This window comes from Ammodytes marinus, assembly GCF_949987685.1.
Source record: "Ammodytes marinus genome assembly, chromosome: 13".
Classification (NCBI taxonomy): domain Eukaryota; kingdom Metazoa; phylum Chordata; class Actinopteri; order Uranoscopiformes; family Ammodytidae; genus Ammodytes; species Ammodytes marinus.
In genome coordinates, this window is record NC_137217.1 from 9,939,776 (window position 1) to 9,960,421 (window position 20,646).

Genomic DNA, 20,646 nt, shown 5'->3' on the forward strand with positions numbered 1-20,646 from the left:
TGACCGTCGGTGGCGGCTGGCTAATACTTCCCATTGACAACCAGTAGTTTGTGATAAGCTAATTAGCGATGAGAGACCTTTGCACATGTCTCCTTTAATAATGTGCACACAGTTCAAATGATTGTTTTTGACGCCTTGTCTTGAACATTAGAGTGAGGCAACAAGCTAAATATAAAAATAAACTATTCCTTTAAATTACTACTGAGGAAGAGGGAAGCGGAGTGCTATTTCTTCTTTACTGGAGTCTCTAGTAATCTGAGCGCTTGAACACCAGCGTTGCTCAACTCTGCTGGGACTGTGAAAGAGCGCCATGTGAAAACAGAGCCCGAACAACAACAAAGGGAGAGGTAAAGTGAAGAGGATGACCAAAAGGAGAAGAGGAGTGAGTGAGTCTCGCCCACCCTCGACTCTCTGCGGAGAGAAGTAAAAAATAACCTTCACACACACACACACACACACACACACACACACACACACACACACTCTCACGTAGCCTACACACGAAGAGTAATCCCTGGGCAACTTGGACGTATTTAATCTGCCTCTCAATTTCAAGTGGGATTAATTTCCGATTCCTAATCTGCTCAGTGCCCCTAGAATCAAATCTCATCAGTGGACCTTCTACCTAGAGTTACCTTTATGACTTATCTAGAATCAGACTGAAGACTTGGCAAGAGGCCGCACAGACGCTGAACACAGACGCTTCATCCAGGTGGGATGGTAAAGGATGATCTGCCATGGCACTATGTATCCATACCCACACTATCAGTGCTTCAGACACAATCTCTCTGTATGAAGCACTTCTTTATATTTAAAACTGAACGTTTTTCAGGTCTAGAAAAGAGCTTTTTTTTTGCTGCTGCTGCTGCATGCCCCTGAAACACAATTAAGACCATCGTGGGACCCTGTAACCATCCTTGAATAATCTGTGCTGATGCTGTTAGCAAAGTAAAACAGGTTGAAAGACAGTTTTAACACTGCAAGCCCTAAATGTGGTTACATAACGTGTTATTGTCACCTCAATCCCATCAGCAGCAGGAAACACTACCTGACTGATACAGGCATATTTGGCTGACCTTTTTTTTGATACTGACAAATATGATTTATATGATTTACATTTATATGACTCTAATGATTGTGTAAAAATACAAAACAAAGGAGATGTATGATTGATCTCGAATCCACAATCTTTCTGTTCAGCTACAAATGAGCGGCTTATAAAACATACTGTGCGCTTCATACATCATCAAGCTATCTTAACATGGTTGGGAACTCACCCTGAAGTAATCGCTGCAGGCTGCCAGCACGGCTTTGTGGGCGTAGAACTTCTGCTCACCGGCCACCAGGGTGATGTCACACAGCAGGCCATCCTTCCTCTGCTGGTTGAGGGCACAGAGCACAGAGTCCTGGTGGGACTTTGACTGACAGAGCTTCTGTCCTGTCAGCATCTCCCTACTGCTACACACACACACACACGCATGCACACACACACACACACACACACACACACACACACACACACACACACACACACACACACACACAAAATATTATTGCTACAAACACTTGAAGAACGCTCTCTGGCCATCAGTATGTGTCTCGCTGTTCTCAAATCAGAATCCTGACAGTGGGCGAGACTAATGTACACCAGCAAAACATGTCCATGCAGCGCCAAATGTAGCAAACCCAATTTCCTAAGCCATCCCTCAGCCCCTTTGCGTGTGACCCATCCATCAGCAGCCTCCCACCCTGTCCATCCAAATCCATCTCTGTCCACTTTACACTGGGCGGCGGTCACTCTAAATGCTGCTGCCTGCCAGGAGGTTTGCTCTGTCACCTTCACGCTGATGGGGTCTAAGACAGAGGAAATAATGGGATTGTGTGTGTGCGCGCGCGCGCGCGTGTGTGTGTGTGTGTGTGTGTGTGTGTGTGTGTGTGTGTGTGTGAGTTTGTGCTAAGGGTCCAGAGGTAGGATGAATGATGAGTCAGGCTGTCTGTTTGGATGTGGGACTCATGCCGGAGGGAAGAGCCATGGGAGAATGAGGACAAATTTGCTGGACTGGATGAAAGGGAAGGGAAATGATAGGATTTTATAGCTCGAAGAAAGAGAATCGGCATGGGGGATTTAAGAAAGGGATGTAAGCAGTGGATGCCCTTTATGATAATGAAAACATGAAGATATACAAGGATGAAAATATAATCGTATAACTTTGATGCTGTACAGTCGAATGCGATGCATATTGAAAGGGCTACTCAAGTGATTTCATATTTGAACTTTCATAGAACTGGTTGATTCACGAGAGGCATATTTTTGTTTAAAGAATGATCAGAATTGAAGGGGCAGAGGATGAAATAGTTTCCCCCTGAATGAAACTTAATGGCTAAATTCCTTGCCCACGTCTTTCAAGCTTCATGCCACCCAGTTTGAACCACAGGCTTACTGTTGCAAAAAAAAATGGTGTTCTCCAAGCTATAAAACCAAGACAACATCATCATAAGTGATTTTTTGTCAGCCACTGAAGATAGAATCCAACAGGCTGAGTAGCACCGCTCACGACTTGAAAGCTGACTTTGATCTATACAATTGGTGGATTTTCCCACTTTAAAGCCACGGAGTGATTACAGCATCTCCCAGCAGTCGAGCTATGCTGTCACAGTGCCTTTGTTGTATTTCCTTTGTTGGGGGCAAACAAGCCAGAGATGTTTAAAATCCTACACATGTTGGAGGTATAAAAAAAAAAAACTAAAGGCCAATTCTAGTTTACAAAGGAAATGATGGAAACATCAATTCTAGGTCAGGCAAAATATTCTATATGTTTCTTACTGTCAACAAATCTCATTAAAAAAAAGACCAAAACAAACAACTATAGTCGACCCAATTTGCACTTGTGTACCCAAAGCCTGATACATCTTATTCCTCTGTGCAATACAGCTTTCATTGGTTACAAAATCATAAATAAGCCACAGCATCGCAATGGGCTGACCAATACCTTATCACGACATGGGCAGTGTTATTTATTTCTAGTCATTTCCCACATACGCCTTTTACCGCTGCTGTAAATACTCACTTGCACACAACATCCACAGAGATTGGAGAAAACATTCCCCAATAAATACACAATTTACTGTTGTGCCAGTGAAGCTTGCTTAAACCTACAATGATCAGCTGCCTTTAGAAGTGATATATTATCATGACAATATATTTGTGACTTATTTGTCTCTAGAGATCTATGTCAGTGATAAGAACGTTCGGTACTAATAAATTCGCTGGAGGAGGAGAGCTAGACGGTGCTTACAACCAGTTTTGAGAACGTTATTAGTTTAGGTAATTTTACATTTGTCTAAACTCCCCTTTGTACACACAATACGTTGGATAACAAAGCCAGTGATGTCTACACTTTCAGAACGCCTTAATTCAAAATATTGATCTTACATGGATCTTCCTCAGGTTAAAATAATCGGGCTCTCAGTCCTATTAGCAACTGGCTCTTTATCTATCTACATTTGCTGAAGTAGTCAGCACATTTGCTTTGAGCGTATCCGGTAACAGCTATACTTAACGATTTATTTATTTTTTCTTTTGTGCTATATGCGCCTTGAGCATGCATGTGGATGTACAGTAAATGTATCGGACAGACAAGGCTGCACTTACCTGAGGCTGGGTTCAGAAGGCATGCCCCTGGACAGAGGGAGAGCAGCAGATAGTGGTGGAGGTGGACTGGAGGTGCTCTGTGGCTCCTGAGGACTGTAGTAGTCTCCTCACTGGGAACATACATCAGCCTGATAGGACAGAGCACAGCACGTCAGCTTCACTCAATCACATGCACTGTGACTGGACCCTGCCGCACTGTGACAAGCCTCCTGTGCCATGTGTGTGTAAAAAGGAGGGCAGGCCACCCGCCTGCATGTCAAGACTAATGCTGACTTCTCCCTTCTCTCGGCTACAACTGACATGGGCTGCCATGACGTTGACAATTATTTTTAACAGTTATTCCTTCAGGCCCTTTTTTATTTTACATCACAGCGGTTTAGAGAGCCACGTGTGGGCTGAGACTTCAGAGAGAGGAATAAACAAGCTCTGCAAACAAGCTCTGGGAGTCCAAATTACCCCTAAGTCCCTCTGGGTGTAGCTACAACCTTGACATAATGTGCTACACACCTAAATCTGATATCCCCTATGTCTGCTGAAATATAATACCCAGCAGCACAAGAGGGAAACAGAGGTCAGCACAGATGCACTCTGAAATTCAAGCTGCTCAGTATACTCCCGATTGGGGAAAAAATAATCACTCACATGTATAATAAATAAGTCATCCCAGGTCCTCTCATTATGGCTAGCCTATATGACAGACTTATAAGCCAGTGTGTATAGCCTACTGCTGGCTGCTCTGGAGTGTAGGATATACTTCCTCAGCAAAATATCTAACGGTCTGTTTGTCAGTGACCTTGAGACACACTGGCCACTGCTACTGGCTGATGATGAGGGAGAGAAGGAGCTTATCCTGTGGTCCTCCTGTGAGTCCAACACCAAACCAGGCCAACACATGCTGCACACATTTAACAGCTCTGGCTTAATAAGCTTTTGATAGAGTGTTTTTTTTCTGCACAGTTCATCACACCAGGAGTGCAAATCAGGATAAATATTCCATCTCTCTCTCTCTCTCTCTCTCTCTCTCTCTCTCTCTCTCTCTCTCTCTCTCTCTCTCTCTCTCTCTCTATTTGTCTATTTGATGATGGCCTATGTTCTGGGAATTTCTCCCATTTTCTCCATCAATGTCCTTAATAGAGATAGCTTCTGAGGTTTTCTTGACAATTACATTATTCAGTAATCTATCTCGTGCATTCTAACTTAGACTAATGCGCTCGCATCATTCTGGCTGGGAAAGAAATTAAACGTAGGTTATCTGGAATGTAGATATATTTAGGATGTGATCATCTCAACAAGTAGGCCATTGTTCCTTGCAGAACATTGGAATCTCCTGACTGAAAACAACCACAGTGGTACATTTCTTTTTACGCGCGAGGGGCAAATAGGATTCACCCACGACCGGAGCGCAATGAGCGGCTGAACTGGAGAGAAGGAGGAAGGTTTGAGTTGCCAGATGAGCAGAGAACCTTTAGTGCATTAACTGTCACTTTCCAAAAGCTCCCGGCTGTCAAAGAGTCTCCTAGCAACAGGCCAGCGCCTCGCTCCAGAAAACTATTGGGAAGAAGAAAAACCCTCCTCCGTAGAATAATCCTGTTGCATCCATCACAGTGCCCACTCGCACTAGGCTATAGGCTACTACCCGTAGGGCATTCTATTTAGAGCACCTTACGGCTTTAAAGGACATTGCTCTGTTCAGCTCCCCACTGACTTAATATGAAACGAGCTTACGAACCTCATATGAATGTGTTATGAGTCAGTCCCGTTCCCGTCTAGCGGCTCATCCGTGACAAATAGCATGTGATGTCCGAGGCTGGTCTCCGGTAGTCTACATCCGCGACGAGAGGGAAGAGGAGCGCAACGGCGAGCAGATGTGCTCAGTTATCACGGACACTTTGTTGGTACCACAGTAGCACCTAACTGTCACATTAGGCTATAACCCCGCCTCTACACGGCGGTCACATGTATATTATGGACATAGAGGGGAGACAGCGCCGCCAGGTGGATAATTGGGACACAGCAAATTGTGTGCGCCTGTAAGTTTATGGCTACAGTGGGATGAGCGTCGGTAGGGACCAGATAGGGACACCAGGGGTCCTCGTAGAGTTCCCAGGGACAGTCCAGCTAAATTAGGACTAGTCTAATTAGGTCTAGCACCCTTTAATTTAATTTAAGAACGCGCGCTGATCCATTGGCTGACAAGGAAACAAATTCCACAATGACTATTATGGACTATTAGTCTGTTTCGATGTTATTATACCCTAATAGCCTATTGCCAGCGACGGCTCTGTAATTGTTGTGCATATGACAATAAACCATCTTGTATATTTCTTGGATACTTCAATTGAGACATTCAATCTGTGTGCTATTGCTTTAGGCTAAAGCCTAAATGATTTATATTTGCATTGCCCCTATAGTCTAGATATTTGCCTATTTTTATTTTATATTTTTCATTATTTTTGTAGGCCCCTGTTGTTTTAATATTTGTTATGTGGGCCTAGTAGTCTATTCTTCTCTGAAAGGGTTTAGTTATTTTCTGGACTTAATTGATAAATATGGCCTATGACTTCTATGTAGGCTATTAAGGAAACTAAACCAACATCCTCACCCACCAATTACCAATCTCTTTATCTTTCCATGTAAAAGCGAAAGCACCTCCGGTTTCTTCTCTTGAACAAAGCCTTAAATCAAACTACTGTTAGCCTATGACACAGTTTGGAAATGGACCCTCTAACCTTGTAGTTTTAGCAATCATTGATGAGATCCTTCATCTGCCCATCTGCACAAATGCTGCGTTCAATGGCTCCGCTTCAGTGCTGCCGGTGCTTTTGGCCTAAATTGCTTACCACGTTGTTAAAACCTCATCAGACTTTCAACTTGTAAAAGGGCAGGCCTTAACACAACGCCACGTATGGGTGTAACGTTAAAAAAATATGTCTCTTGAGCGTTGCCTTTGACATCGGTTCCTAACAAATAAAAAAAGCATATCCACATTTACGACCGCATTTGAAGGCAGCTTCACTCCACAGCAGCCAGACGAGAATAGACCGAGGGACTTTGTGGTTGGAGTTTATCGCAGGAAACGGGCGACCGAATCCCCCACAGAATTTCTCCAACTAATGTGCATGTAGTCAGCTGTTACACGATCTCCTGGGCAGTTGGGGGTAAGTGTTAATGTTTCGTTTCCGACTTTTCTTTATTTAACTTTCTTGTGCCGAAGTTTTTCCGGGCCCCCGTCCCGTGGCAGCGACGGAAGCAGGGATGTTTACTGTAGTCTCTCCCCGCATTTGGTGACTAATTTACGGGGAAACGGCTTTCCCTGCCGATAGACCGACGTGGTCTGTTATTTCCTTAAGAGCGTATTCATATGTTCTTACTCGCTTGTAAATGTCTGCTTATTACATTGAAACGGTGTTGTTGTTGGTAACTGTGTCAAATATTTGCTTCGCCAGCTTGTGTTGTCTCTCTAATGGTTGCTGTGCTAACAGTAAAGTGTATGCTAATAATCAAAAGTAAATGCTTTACCTTGGTAGCCTACCAATATGATTTCACTGGAGTTGTAGTAACTAACAGGCATACATTATGTATGCACTGAGATTGCTTTACACATACAGTCGTGGTAATAGAGCCTATTAGATAAACTCTGACCACGACTGATAAGATAAGATCAGCATCATCCAGGCATTCAACCACACTATTCTCTTTACTCTTAAAACAGCATATCGTCATATAGGCTACATAATCTTCAAATACTACTTATTGATACACAAGTTCATATGTGTTATAGTCGAATATAATTATTATTATCCCAAACTAGACCTGTACAAGCCCTCATGCAAACGGAACCTGCTGATACTTTGCTATTGTATTCACAGGAAGACTGGTAGGCCATTACATTCTTTTAGGCATTCAAGACTCATGCACGTAGGCTACGTGATACTGTGACATTTTAATGTGAAGTTTAATGTGCATGCAACAAGCTGAGACTCATTCTGCTGAACCAGCAGCCTGGATCTTTTCTAGCATTCCCAAACCCTCTTTAAATGCACACACTTCAAGTCTGCACTGGGATTGACTCAATGCCTCTCAAACTGGAGCCTGAGGACCTCAAAGGACTTCAATTTGCCTAGCTTAATTTCAATCTCTGCTTGATGCTGCAATGATAGACTGATTTAAATGTTAGGGCTTTAATCTATCTCTGCCCCGCAATGCCATAATAATAAATATGGTAATAATAACCATCTCTTGAAGGTGCACTATACAGTTTATTTTGGAGGGGGATTTGTTTACATTTGCAGAGCCTGCTGTTAGTTTACAAACCATACTTACTCTACATGTAATTCTTAGAATTGAATAATTCTCAAATCAAAATTATTTTGATGGAACCTGGAACCAAAAGTAGGACTAGAATATGTTTGTAAAGCAAACTGTGGGCCCTGCTGCTGTAAACAATACCAGTGAAACAGGCACTAGTGTGGTAGCTTTCTAACTTCAAACAGTGTTCCAGGGATCCAATGTTCCCGTGAGGATAATTGGTTAAGTTCAGTTATGAACATTTACACTTCTCTGACACACCCAAAGTTAAATAGTGCATCTTTCTCTGTTTAGCTGAGGTTCCTGAAAACAAGTCTTAATGAAAAGTGGGCCGCGGTTCAAAACGAACCTCTGAAGATTTGATTTAATCGTTAAGGAGCTGAGAGTTTAATCCCATTTTCGCTGTAAATATTTTTATTTTCAGGGATCTTGGAGGCCTATCTGTGAGCCAGAGGCAGACGCTGACCAACGATGGGAACATGTTACCTGCTGCAATGCGTGACCCGCTCCACTAAGATGACCCCAGGTGGAGTGATATGTGGATAAGGGTGTGAGCCAGGAGAACTCATCATTTGGGCCAAGATATCCTTCCACTGAGCCAATAAAAAAAATCTGTTGTAGTTTAACACACAAAAAAAAAAGCATACACTCACTCCCAATCCACCGCTGCAATGCTGATGCCAGGACCGTTGTGGGCGTGCCTGGCTCTGGTATTGGTGGGAAGCTGCAGTGGTCACAGCCTGTTTACCTGCGAGCCCATCAAAGTGCATCGGTGCCTGGGGATGCCCTACAACATGACCTTCTTCCCCAACATGATGGAGCACTACGACCAGGATATCGCAGCCAGTAATATGGAGGTGGGTCCTCATTGAATGACATACTGTATACCCACGGTTTCTCCCCCATAAATGTTGTTCTGCATCGTGGCAAACTGGCAATAGCCGCGCTACACTATTTGGTAGTTTTGAAATGTGTTTAATTTAAAATTTAAAACATAAAAATAATAAGTAGTAGCATTGAAAATATAACAAAATAAAGCTTGTACACAGCCTACTGTTTTCAAAATTACGTAATAATAAAAAAATAAAACGTGTTTTTATTTCCCCTTGAAAATAAATGCATTCCTCCTGAGTGAAAAGACTGTAGCAGTTTGACACTTCTGTAAACGTATGCGGCGGAGCGGAGCCTTTACTCGCATGCGTTCATCATACTTTTCTCTTAAAAATCTTTGTGTCAATAATAGCCTGACCAATGTGTTTCAGAAGTATTCCAGACTTTTTATTTGTGGTATTGGGTGGGCCAATCGTATGAGTTTCAGTGACAGACTGGAACACATACAGACTACATCTGTGAAACTGTCACTGTGACAGACACACTCATTTAGGGAGAACACGTAATGTTAAGGGCTTTCACAGCTGCTTGACCCACCGTTAAGGATCTCATCAGTCTGGGTTTCCATGTGGAGTTGCCATTACATTGGCCTGTGATAGAAAATCAAGCTTTCTTAGCTTAGACATTTAAAAAAAAATGTAAACATTTATGGTTGTCAGTGGTATTATTATTGCTGCCAGTGGCTCCAGTCTATAAATGTCTGTGTCTGTCAGCCTTCAGAAGTGCATATTGATTAATCCATAATTACCATTCTGTAATGGTCATCAGCAGGCACAGTCACACACAATTTATCAGCCACAGTTTCTCCACACATCATGCCTTATTGGAATAGAACACCATCTAGTAAAAAAAAATACATCCTTTCCACATTGCAATTTAGTGTGGAACTCATGGAACTCATGTTGGGTTGTCTTTGATGGAACTATAGCCTATATAAGGTTGCTTTAACAAAACAATTGATTAAGAAAGAAGACATTTTTACTTACGTCAACAACTTCCTGTACGAGGGAGTAATTATTTATCTGCATCTGAAGTTGTCTCACAGTTCAGTTAAATGCGTGTTGTGAAACATATCAGCGAGTGCTAAGGCAACAGGACTTGTTGTTGCTCATCATTTTCCATCACTACAAGTGGACACATGAAATAGATGCAGCTAATACTTAACCCGTAGAATTAACACAATGCTGAGTGCGAGGAGTTGCCAGTGACCCGGCATGTTTGGAAATTTACCAAAAGCAAAGGTAAAGCTAGCTAGCCTAGATTGATGGTAAGTAAGCTAATTGCCTAGCATTCTGACTTCCAACGTCCATGTAGGGGAGAACGGGGTAAGTAGGCACACTTTTACTCTACTGAGAATTGCTCATCACCTAAACATCTTTCGATAGTCATTCCTACATTACATTGAAGCTTAAAGTGTTGGCTTGAAATGTGTACCCCACTTTTTCTATCTTATTGTAATAAAGAAGAAATTAATCATCAAAGACACCCTTACACATTGTGACAATCAACCCTATCAAGGGGTCGGTTGTCATACACTATGGGGTTGTTTGTCACAATGTTATCTTAATGGGAATAATCTTGAAAAGAAGGAAAGAAAGTAGAACTAAATTTGAAAATGCAATTGCATTGTCAAGTTGACAAATAGGCCTATATACACTCAACAAAAATATAAACGCAACACTTTTGTTTTTGCTCCCATTTTTCATGAGATGGACTTAAAGATCTAAAATTCATTCCAGATACACAATTGTACCATTTCTCTCAAACATTGTTCACAAATCTGTCTAAATGTGTGATAGTGAGCACTTCTGCTTTGCTGAGATAATCCATCCCACCTCACAGGTGTGCCACATCAAGATGCTGATCTGACATCATGATTAGTGCACAGGTGTGCCTTAGACTGTCCACAATAAAAGGCCACCCTGAAATGTGCAGTTTTGTCTCACAGCAAAATGCCACAGATGCCACAAGCATTGAGGGAGCGTGCAATTGGCATGCTGACAGCAGGAATGTCAACCAGATCTGTTGCTCGTGCATTGAATGTTCATTTCTTCACCATAAGCCGTCTCCAGCAACTTCGCACAGCCATTGAAGAGGAGTGGACCAACATTCCACAGGCCACAATTGACAATCTGATAAACTCTATGCGAAGAAGATGTGTTGCACTGCATGAGGCAAATGGTGGTCACACCAGATACTGACTGGTTCTGAGTCTCCAGACCCCCAATAAAGCAAAAAAATGCACATTTCAGTGTGGCCTTTTATTGTGGACAGTCTAAGGCACACCTGTGCACTAATCATGATGTCAGATCAGCATCTTTATGTGGCACACCTGTGAGGTGGGATGGATTATCTCAGCAAAGCAGAAGTGCTCACTATCACACATTTAGACAGATTTGTGAACAATGTTTGAGATAAATGGTACAATTGTGTATCTGGAATGAATTTTAGATCTCTAAGTCCATCTCATGAAAAATGGGAGCAAAAACAAAAGTGTTTATATTTTTGTTGAGTGTACCTTAATGTAGCCTTGGCAGCTTGTCTAGTTTGGGATGCACTGGGTTGTTTTGATTTTGTTGCCCTTTTTTCCTTTGCATGCTAGCTGCCTTTTCCTGCTCTATTCTTTCCTTCTGTGGGGTGTCAGTGAGGATACAGCTTGACAATTTATTTTGTTATTGGGTTCCTTTTCTGGCTGTAGCCTTTGGACAACTTGTGACAACCAACCCCCACAAAAATGTGACGACCATCCCCAACTTCAATTTTTTGCTAGCATCAAGGCCAACAACCATCTGACAACTAATTAGCTTGCTAACCACAATCTAAACTATAGTTTACCCTTCACACTTTTTATGGGTAACAAGTGTTTTGTTATAAACCCATTCTGTAAAAGCCTAGAAGAAAAATACTGAGGAGCTAAATATTTTCAATTTGACATGAAAAACACAAACAGTCCTCTCACCTCAAATTCAGCAGTCTAAGTCCAAGGAAGACTATGTAGGTGACCTCTGATCCCAATTCTGGATATTTACATACCAAAATTTCACAGACAGCGCCTTCTGGTTCCGAGATATAACGATTGTGACAACCAACCCGTGTGACAAATTACCCCGTTCTCCCCTACACTACAAATGTGATAAGTCATCCCAAAGGTAAAATGTTGCCAGGGTAAAGCAATGTAGCAGCCAAAAATGGCTTATAACGTAATAACTGCTCATAGCATAATAGTTTTTATTTTGCAATGTAAACAACTTAGAACTAACTTAGAACTGCTATGGGAATTGCTCATCCAGCAACTTGATGTTTAGACACTGTTTCCACATTCATGTCCAAAAAAAAAGATTGTTAAAAAAAAAGCACTAGTATCATGCAAACAGTATACTCATAATGTTATATTTTTCATACATGCAGTAAGTCATTGAGGAGGGGTAAACTTTACTTTTAGTTTTGTGTTAAGGCGAATCAGCAGTTCTCCCTGTAAAAAAAATTGTTCCCTAATGCATCTTTAGTCAGTGACTATGTTTGTATGGACCAAGTGTTGTCTTTTTGTCTCTCCTCACTGTGTGAACTCAGTGTCAGTAGCTGTGGCCTCCTGTGTCCTGGCATTCCTGTAGGCCAGGGTTTGGGTTACACATATGCTGTGTCAGAGGGTTGAGCGTGAACACTGATCTGTTGAAGGAGTCTTTTGTGTGGCATCTGGCAACGGTAGCAGGTATAGGGTTTTTGATTTCACAGCAAACTTGGCCACAGGCAACTTCATGGACTTTGTTGTAAGGGGGCCCTTTGATTTGTGGAGGAAAGAGGAGAGGCACACCCAGTCTCACACAAAGCCTTAACCCTACATACCACAAGCAGTATTCTCTCCCTGTTAATCACTCACTCATTTCCCCCCCCCCCCCCCCCCCCTGTACCCGGCCTTACCTACACACAACTGTCTCCCGGGTGACAGGCTCACACTCTTTGGCTTACATTCAACATGACACACACCTATGGCTCTCTTTTGAAAGTGTGTTGTGTTTTACAAAGCCCTGACATGGTAATCAAGCAGACCGTCGCTTCGGTATGAGTTCAGTCCGGCCTTTCAGTGGGATTTTTCCAGAGGAGGGCTAACCTTTTTCTGCCCTTGGTCCAAGATTCCACCCTTGTTTGCCAGCTTTAGAAATAACAAAGTCTGAAGTGTAAGAATAGAAAGATAACGGAAAGACTAATTGAGGTACTGTAAAAAACAGTTAAAGTGTTTGTGCAAAAGTTTTTTTTTTCTACTAATTCTCTTCCAATCATTTAATCCCCAAAGTGCTTTGCTATGGAATTCCCTGGCAGAGGATTTTTTTTGCCTTTTTAAGGGCAACCCAGCTGGACTTGTACCAACCAATCCTGGTGGAATGTTTGTGAAATGAGGGCAGTTTTTACAGTAACTCTGCCGTAAAGCAAATAACGCTGGGATTGTTGAGCAACGGGGAGCGCATAGAGAAGGAGTCCCAAGACCTCCGCGGGAGAGGAACAAGGACACTTACTGTCAGCCCCAAGCCCCAGAGACACGGGCCTACTGTCAGCCCCAAGCCCCAGAGACACGGGCCTACAGCCAGACTGGATTTCAGAAAAAAAAAACAACACAGAAGAGGAAATGTTGAATAGTGAACTGTGTTGGAATGTATGTGTTGTTTTCTATACAAATATTAGCACTATACTGTAGACTGATAAAAGTCTGTTAGTGCATTTTGGTCTGATAGAGATTGAAACAAAGAGTCCCGACAACTCTAAAAGTCCCCATGGTTTTAGTACAGGTCTGAGTGAACAAAGTGTGCAAGTTTGAAAAGTAAACACTCGCTCAAAATCCAAAGATTTAGAGGTATGAGCAGGGGCATAACGTGGACATAAATTGGAATTAAGTTGTCTTGAGTGTAAGCTGTATATGTATGCCCCTGATAAATCTCCCCGTGCTTTGATGTAGACGCGCTAATACTGTGGCTCATGAGCAGCCCAGCCTATCAACAGCGCCACACATTCCAGGCTTCCTCTGCCGGTCCTTGTGTGTTTCCAAACGTCCGTGCGCTCATTTCCTGCCACCTCAGCTCTTGACCAGTGTGTTGAAAAACGGAAGAATATGGTTCCAAGCCTGTGAATGGGCCCCTTTGTGTGGCGCTATAGATCTATGTTGATCTCAAAATGGAGTTCAAACTCTATCTAGGGCAGTGGTTCACAACCTTTTTGATTTGTGATCCCTTCAAATGGAGCCTAAGTCTATATGACCCACCTACAGTATACTGCTTATACTGTTTATGGGTCATTATTACCAGATCAAACAAAACGTATTTTTTTTCTCCTGTTTTATCCTTCTGGCCTAATGAGACAATAGTATCAAGAAATAACAAGAAAGTAAGCAAAGATTGTGGAATTGTGTAGTATGAATGCTTTTTGCCGGCTTTACTGAGCAAATTCATGTATTTTCAGATAAATGTCAAACATGGATCCCAACCTCTCCTGTTGACAAAGTCCTTCTCTATGTAACGTAACTTTTCTCTCTGCCTTCAGCCATTCATGCCCCTGGCGGCCCTGCACTGCTCTCCAGACGTCCACCACTTCCTGTGCCAGGCCTTCATCCCAGAATGCACTGAGGAGAACCAGGTGATCCGTCCATGCAGAGAGCAGTGTGAGACCGTTCTGTCCGACTGTGAAGAGAACATACGGATCTTTGGAGTCACGTGGCCTCCTGAGCTGCAGTGTGACAAGTAAGTAAAAAAAAACACACAACAACAGACAATCCACAAGAGCAGTTGTTGTTCTCGATCAATCCATTAAATCAAATTGATCTTTTCCCCCCCCCAACTAGACTGGACCCATGTGGCTCACCTGATGGTTCGGCACTTCCTGCCACCACCCCAGTGATCTCCTCGTCGGTCAAGAGAGAACTGGGCTTCTGGTGCCCACTGCAGCTGAAGACCAAGCCCGGCCCTGGGTCCTCATTCCTGGGCGCCAAGGACTGCGCTCCGCCTTGCTCCAACATGTACTTCAAACCCCACGACATTGAGTTTGCCAAAAGCTTCATCGGCGTGTGTTCCATCGTCTGCCTGGGTGCCACACTCTTCACCTTCCTCACGTTCCTCATAGACGTCAAGCGTTTCCGCTACCCCGAACGCCCCATCATCTTCTACGCAGTCTGCTACAGCTTGGTCTCGCTCATATACTTTGTGGGTTTCCTGCTGGGGAACAGTGCAGCCTGTACCAAAGCCTCTCACCCGGCCGGCGTGGACACAGTGGTGCTGGGCTCTCAGAGCAAAGGCTGCACTCTGATCTTCATGCTGCTCTACTTCTTCTCCATCGCCGGCCTGGTCTGGTGGGTCATTCTCACCATCACCTGGTTCCTGGCAGCAGGGCCCAAGTGGAGCTGTGAGGCCATAGAGAAGAAAGCGGTAAGCTTTTAAAGGTCACATAATATGCTAATTTTCAGGTAAAATCTGGTCATTTGGGCTTCTACTAGAAATTGTTTTCATGGTGTAGTGTCCAAAAAAAAACTATATTTGTCACAGTGCCATTGTTAAGGGTCCTTTTTCAGCCTCTGTCTGAAACGCTCAGTTCAAGGTTCTGTCTCTTGATTCTTGAATCTTGAATCAAACTGCCCATTGAATGTAACTGGCAGTAAGTAAGTAACTGGCAGCTATTTGGGGGTGTGCTTATCACCGGTGGAGGTAGTGCTAAGTTAGGCTGGTAATTGAGGGTGTGGCTTCCGCCTTGTAGTGTCATAAGGGGAGAGACATCTGAATGGGTTTTTTGAACACAGGTTTCAGAAATGTTGAGGAGGAGGAAAAAGAGAGAGGGTTGTTTTTTCTCATATTTTGGGAGTTTTAAAAAACATGTAAAAATGCATTTTGAATAACAGATTACCTTTTAAAACAAAATATAACAAGCAAAGAAATGTAGAATATAAGTATAAAATGAGCAAAGGCGAGCTGAATCCATGTGTCCTTTCTGTCCTTAGGTGTGGTTCCACTCTGTTGCCTGGGGGATCCCCGGGGCGCTGACGGTCCTGCTGCTGGCTCTGAACAAGGTTGAAGGGGACAACATCAGCGGAGTGTGCTTCGTGGGGCTGTATGACCTGGATGCCCTTCGTTACTTTGTCCTGGCCCCTCTGTGTGTGGGTGTCATGGTGGGCCTCATCTTCATCCTGGCCGGCATCATCTCCCTCAACCACGTGAGGCAGGTCATCCAGCACGACGTGGGCAACCAGGAGAAGCTCAAGAAGTTCATGATCCGCATCGGAGTGTTCAGCGGCCTCTACCTGGTCCCTCTGCTCACCCTGCTGGCCTGCTACACCTACGAGCAGAGCTACCGCAGCACCTGGGAGAAGACCTGGATCAACGACCGCTGTCAGGAGTACAGCATCCCCTGCTCCTACAAGGTAACTGGGGCGTATTCACTTGCTGGAGGCTATAAATAAAGGGCAAAATAAATTCAAAAGGCCTTAAATTATTTGCAAGCTGTAAACATTAAACTAAGATAATAAAAAAGTAATACAATGTAAAATTAAGCTCTAGATGAAGTCTGATCACATCAATTACCTAAAAATTGTCAATTATTCTACCTACATTAAAAATGTCTCTTACAGAACATACCACGGTGTTTAACTGAGAGGACATTTAGGGTTAAAACAATAACGGAAACCCTGCATTTAAAAAGTCTAAAAATTGGTAGCCAAGTGGTTTTTCGCGCATGCCATATAACCACAGGTTATAACTGCTGGTACTTCGCTGGTTCGACTCAGCCAGCTGCATTGGTTGCATGTCGCACCCCACTCTCTTTACCTTTCCTATCTGATTCTAACCTCTCTCTCTATCTAATTAGGCAAAAAATATTTAAAAAAAGTCTAACGATCCATGACAAAATTGGCTCTAAAGTCAAGAGCAAAATTATTTTAGCAGCACACATGCCTAATTACGTTTACACTTGTATAACAGTCCAGTCTAGCATTTCACAAAGTGAGCATAGTGTGTGTATTGTGTACTGTCAGTATAAAATGATATTTAACTTTTGTTAAATGTCAGTACCTTAGTCTAAAAGTTAAAAAGTCTCATTTTGTCCCACTCAGACACTTGTTTGTACTTTTATGCATATTAAATCCAGAGGATTCTATCATGGTGTGTGTATGTCTCTTTGTGTCAGACAACAGAGCTGGCCCGTCCTGACCTCTCCTTGTTTCTGGTGAAATACTTAATGACGCTGGTGGTGGGGATATCTGCAGTGTTCTGGGTCAGCAGCAAGAAGACCTGCTCTCAGTGGGCCTACTTCTTCAACCGGACCCGCAAGAGAGAGTAAGACCTTTTAACCCCATCCTGGTTCAGATGTTGTTTCCCTGAGGAGTAAATATTTAGTGTGACTCACTACCCTGTCATGTGATCTGCCCCACAGTCCCATCACTGAGAGCCGCCGGGTGCTCCAGGAGTCGTGCGAGTTCTTTCTGAAGCACAACAGCCGCGTCCAGCACAAGAAGAAGCACTACAAGCCCAACTCCCACAGGCTCAAGGTCATCTCCAAGTCCATGGGCACGAGCACCGGCGCTGCAACCACCAATGCCTCCGCCTCCGCCACCACCACCAATCAAGGAACCTCTGCGCTGGGCAATCACGAGCCCCACCTACAAGGTTCTCTGTCTGACACCCTGGCCAGGGAACACCTGGACCGCTGTGCCTCCAGCAGAAGCTCCAGGAGGGGCGAGAGAGAGAGGGAGGGGGGAGAGAGACGCAGCAAGGCGGGGAGCTCCAGTAAGATGAGCAGCCGCGCAGAGAGCATGCACAGAGTACCAGACGGGAGGTAAGAGAGACAAGTGTGAAATGGCTTAGCTAGAACTATAAGGGTCAGGTTGAAAATTGTAATTGCAATCTGGGGGTGTGGAGGTAGTATTTAGTTAGGTTGGCAGAGCTTCTACCCCTATGATGACATATGGGGAGAGAAATCTGACTGGGTTTTTGAACACAGGTTTTTATAATACTTAACGAGTCTCATATTAATGTTTAAAAAACAGGAGAAATGCTTTTTGAATAAAAGGTGACCTCTAAATGATTTATCTTTTATGTTTGTTGAAAGCACAGACATAACACTTTTACAAGCTGCAGTAATTTACACATTGCCATTTTTGTAGCATTTTTTTTTTATAGAACTATATCAGTACAACAATAACCTCTGAAGTGTCCTTGCCGGTTTAGGATGACTCCGAGGAGTGAGTTCTCAGAGGTCAGGCAGCTCCCCAGTGGCCAGCCGCATCCAGCTTTAAACCAGCAGCACAGCAGCAGCATCCAGGACTCCACCCAGAAGCTGCTCAAACAGCTTCCTGAGGAGAGCAAGGCCGCTAAGGACAGCAGCTCCTGAGACATCTCAACCCCCCAAAAATGATCTGTGCATCCATCCACCCATCCATTCACTATCCGACCATCCATCCATCCATCCATCCATTCACTATCCGACCATCCATCCATCCATCCATCCATCCTTAAAAGCACTTAGACAAACGCCACTCTTGATGTTTTATGATTCATGTATCTGTTTAAAACCACAAAACCCATCAGTGTCTTATGTCCTATAAGCTTCATACACCAACAGATGATTGTGTCGGTTACATTGTAGTCGGTGAATTGTTCATTGCCAGAAAAATGTAAAGTACCTCAAGTTTTTCAAATGTGGCTCTTTGGACCAGCATGTTGGGGTTTTAGTAGAGAATAGTGTAGTTAAGGTGACCGCTGTGTCTCTCAGCTTTACTGAGCTACTGGCCTCACACCTGAATGTTACAGCAGCACAGCTGTGTTTCCACCTATACTCCTACCAATGATGATTTAACTTTATAGCCTTGCATTAAACACATGGGGTCCACTGCCTTTTAGATGTGTAGCTCAGTGGTTTAGAATGCAAAGTAGTAAATAAATGTTTATGTAAATATATATTTTTTTTTAGAAATGAAGTCTGTCACTGGACTAGTCGCTACACTGAGAGCTTTTGTAAGAAAGGTCATAATGTTGCTAAACTTTCAACTTAAGGAAAGTCTTCCTGTGGTAAACAGTTTTTTGAATGTCTTATTGTTCTTCCTAGAAAGATGCATTGTTTTCAAACCTCATATTGTAGTACACAGTATGCTTCTTTATTTCTCCTTTGACAAAAAGGCACATTCTTACACTTGATCTAATAGATTTTTTAGACAGTGGTAATTTTTTGTGGTTTTCATTTTCTTTAGAAAAACTGTACTTTTACCTCCTGTTTCTGTTGTACATACACTGATTGTGCAGAGCTGTCTTCAAAGAAGTGTCCTGAGAGTTTGGATAAAGTATAGCTTTAAAGATGTCTCTAAGAATGTGCCTTCCTTTGAGTAGTTTCATATCTTCAAAGGACTTCAAGGAATCTACAGATGTTTTCCATGCACCGTGTTTTTGTATAAATTCTTAATTATGAGTCAAATTGGAAAAACAAATCAAGCAGACTTTGCACTATTTGTCACTAGAAGCACAAACCACTAACTGTGTATGAATAGTCATAAAAAACACAAAAAAAGAGGACAATTTGGGGCTTTTTTCAGGGCTTATTTATAACACATGGGTCACGGACCTTATATTTTCCTTGGAGTCATGCTGAACTGTCTATTTAGCTGTGTAAGGAAAGGGATTGAGTCTCCTTACCTTTTTATATCTGGGAGTCAATTCCAAAAACACTAATCAAAAGGGAAACCTCGTGAGTGTGTGTATGTTGTACATGAATTATTGTAATGCTGGCATATGGACGGGGGTCTTGCTGGTGACGTACCTAGATTTAGTGCAGTGTATCAAATGATCTTCACACCTTTTGTGATCTGTTTTTTTTACTGTATTTTTATGTAGCATATGTTGTCAGTTGAATTTTGTATCAAACCAATTTCATTTGAATAAAATCGAATAGAAAATGAATTTGTGTGTCAGTCAGTAATTATACAATTTGTTTGTTCACAGACCAACGATTGCATACAAACCTGGCCTAATAATACAAATTAGAACATTAAAGCTCCCATATTATACACTTTTCGGGACTATTATACACCATATTATATGGTCTTAGTGGTCCCTAATATGTTTTTCTTTAATTGTTTGCTGAAAAAAACTTTCAGATAATTTATTGTACTATGCTGATGTTCAGCTAATCTCTCAATGGCCTATTTTTCAAAAAGAGCTGCAGCTCCCCTCGTAAATATACAATCTTTGAGCTTCCCCCGCCCCCTGTCCGGAAGCGAAGCCAGATACGCCTCGCCCTCTGTCTGTCGGGGCCGTGGACCAATAAGAAATAGGGGCGTGGGCTGCACAGTGGAAGCTTCTGGCTTTCCAGTTTGTGAGGTCAGAAACGAGGAGAATTCTGACTGGAGTATATTGGGGGGGAGGGGGGGGGGGTTTCAGAAAGGGGGAGAGTGAGAGAAGGAGAGATCGTTATTTTTTTAAATATTTTGGCAGTCTCTAGGCACACCGTGGACCCATGGATATGTTAGAACACATTTAAAAAGTGCATTTAGCATAATATGTGACCTTTATAGGTTGTTCAGCCTCTAGTATTCACATGCATTTTCTTCTGGAAATGCTTTTTCTAGTTACTTACAATTATGCAATTTATTTTACATTTTGCAAAGGTCTGCTATTTTTCTCAAAACAAAAATTTTTTGTGTTTTTGTGAAGTGTTTGATTATCGGTGGCATCGATCACGGCTGGAATAGGGCCTTCTTTTCTTTTTGCTTGTTGGAGCTCCTGCCCCATAAAATGTCTGTGCACGGCCCTGCTGGCAGGCTTGTATGCTACAGTCCA

The 20,646-nt window shown here is 42.8% G+C and overlaps 2 protein-coding genes across 5 annotated transcripts in view; one reads left to right on the top strand and one right to left on the bottom strand.

Annotated features, from left to right (window-relative positions):
- klhl32 (kelch-like family member 32) overlaps positions 1 to 5,527 on the bottom strand; it is a 29,488-nt gene extending 23,961 nt beyond the window's left edge. For 2 of the 4 annotated variants that reach the window (XM_080039292.1, XM_080039290.1), the window contains exons 1-3: positions 5,382 to 5,527; positions 3,653 to 3,780; positions 1,278 to 1,455 (exon numbers count right to left, since the gene is read on the bottom strand). In XM_080039292.1, coding sequence (XP_079895418.1) covers positions 1,278 to 1,455; positions 3,653 to 3,675 — 201 coding nt within the window. In that variant the 5' untranslated portion in view covers positions 3,676 to 3,780; positions 5,382 to 5,527. Of the gene's footprint in view, positions 1 to 1,277; positions 1,459 to 3,652; positions 3,781 to 5,381 lie in introns of all 4 variants that reach the window. The other 2 variants (XM_080039291.1, XM_080039289.1) reach the window with 1 other exon arrangement.
- A 1,145-nt stretch (positions 5,528 to 6,672) lies between these two features.
- Positions 6,673 to 19,755, top strand: fzd6 (frizzled class receptor 6). The gene is made up of 8 exons (XM_080039026.1): positions 6,673 to 6,810; positions 8,385 to 8,817; positions 14,381 to 14,577; positions 14,679 to 15,258; positions 15,825 to 16,244; positions 17,006 to 17,154; positions 17,252 to 17,653; positions 18,046 to 19,755. Exons 2-8 carry the CDS (start codon positions 8,632 to 8,634, stop codon positions 18,206 to 18,208), a joined length of 2,097 nt encoding a protein of 698 aa, XP_079895152.1. The 5' UTR covers positions 6,673 to 6,810; positions 8,385 to 8,631; the 3' UTR covers positions 18,209 to 19,755.
- The last annotated feature ends 891 nt before the right edge of the window (positions 19,756 to 20,646 follow it).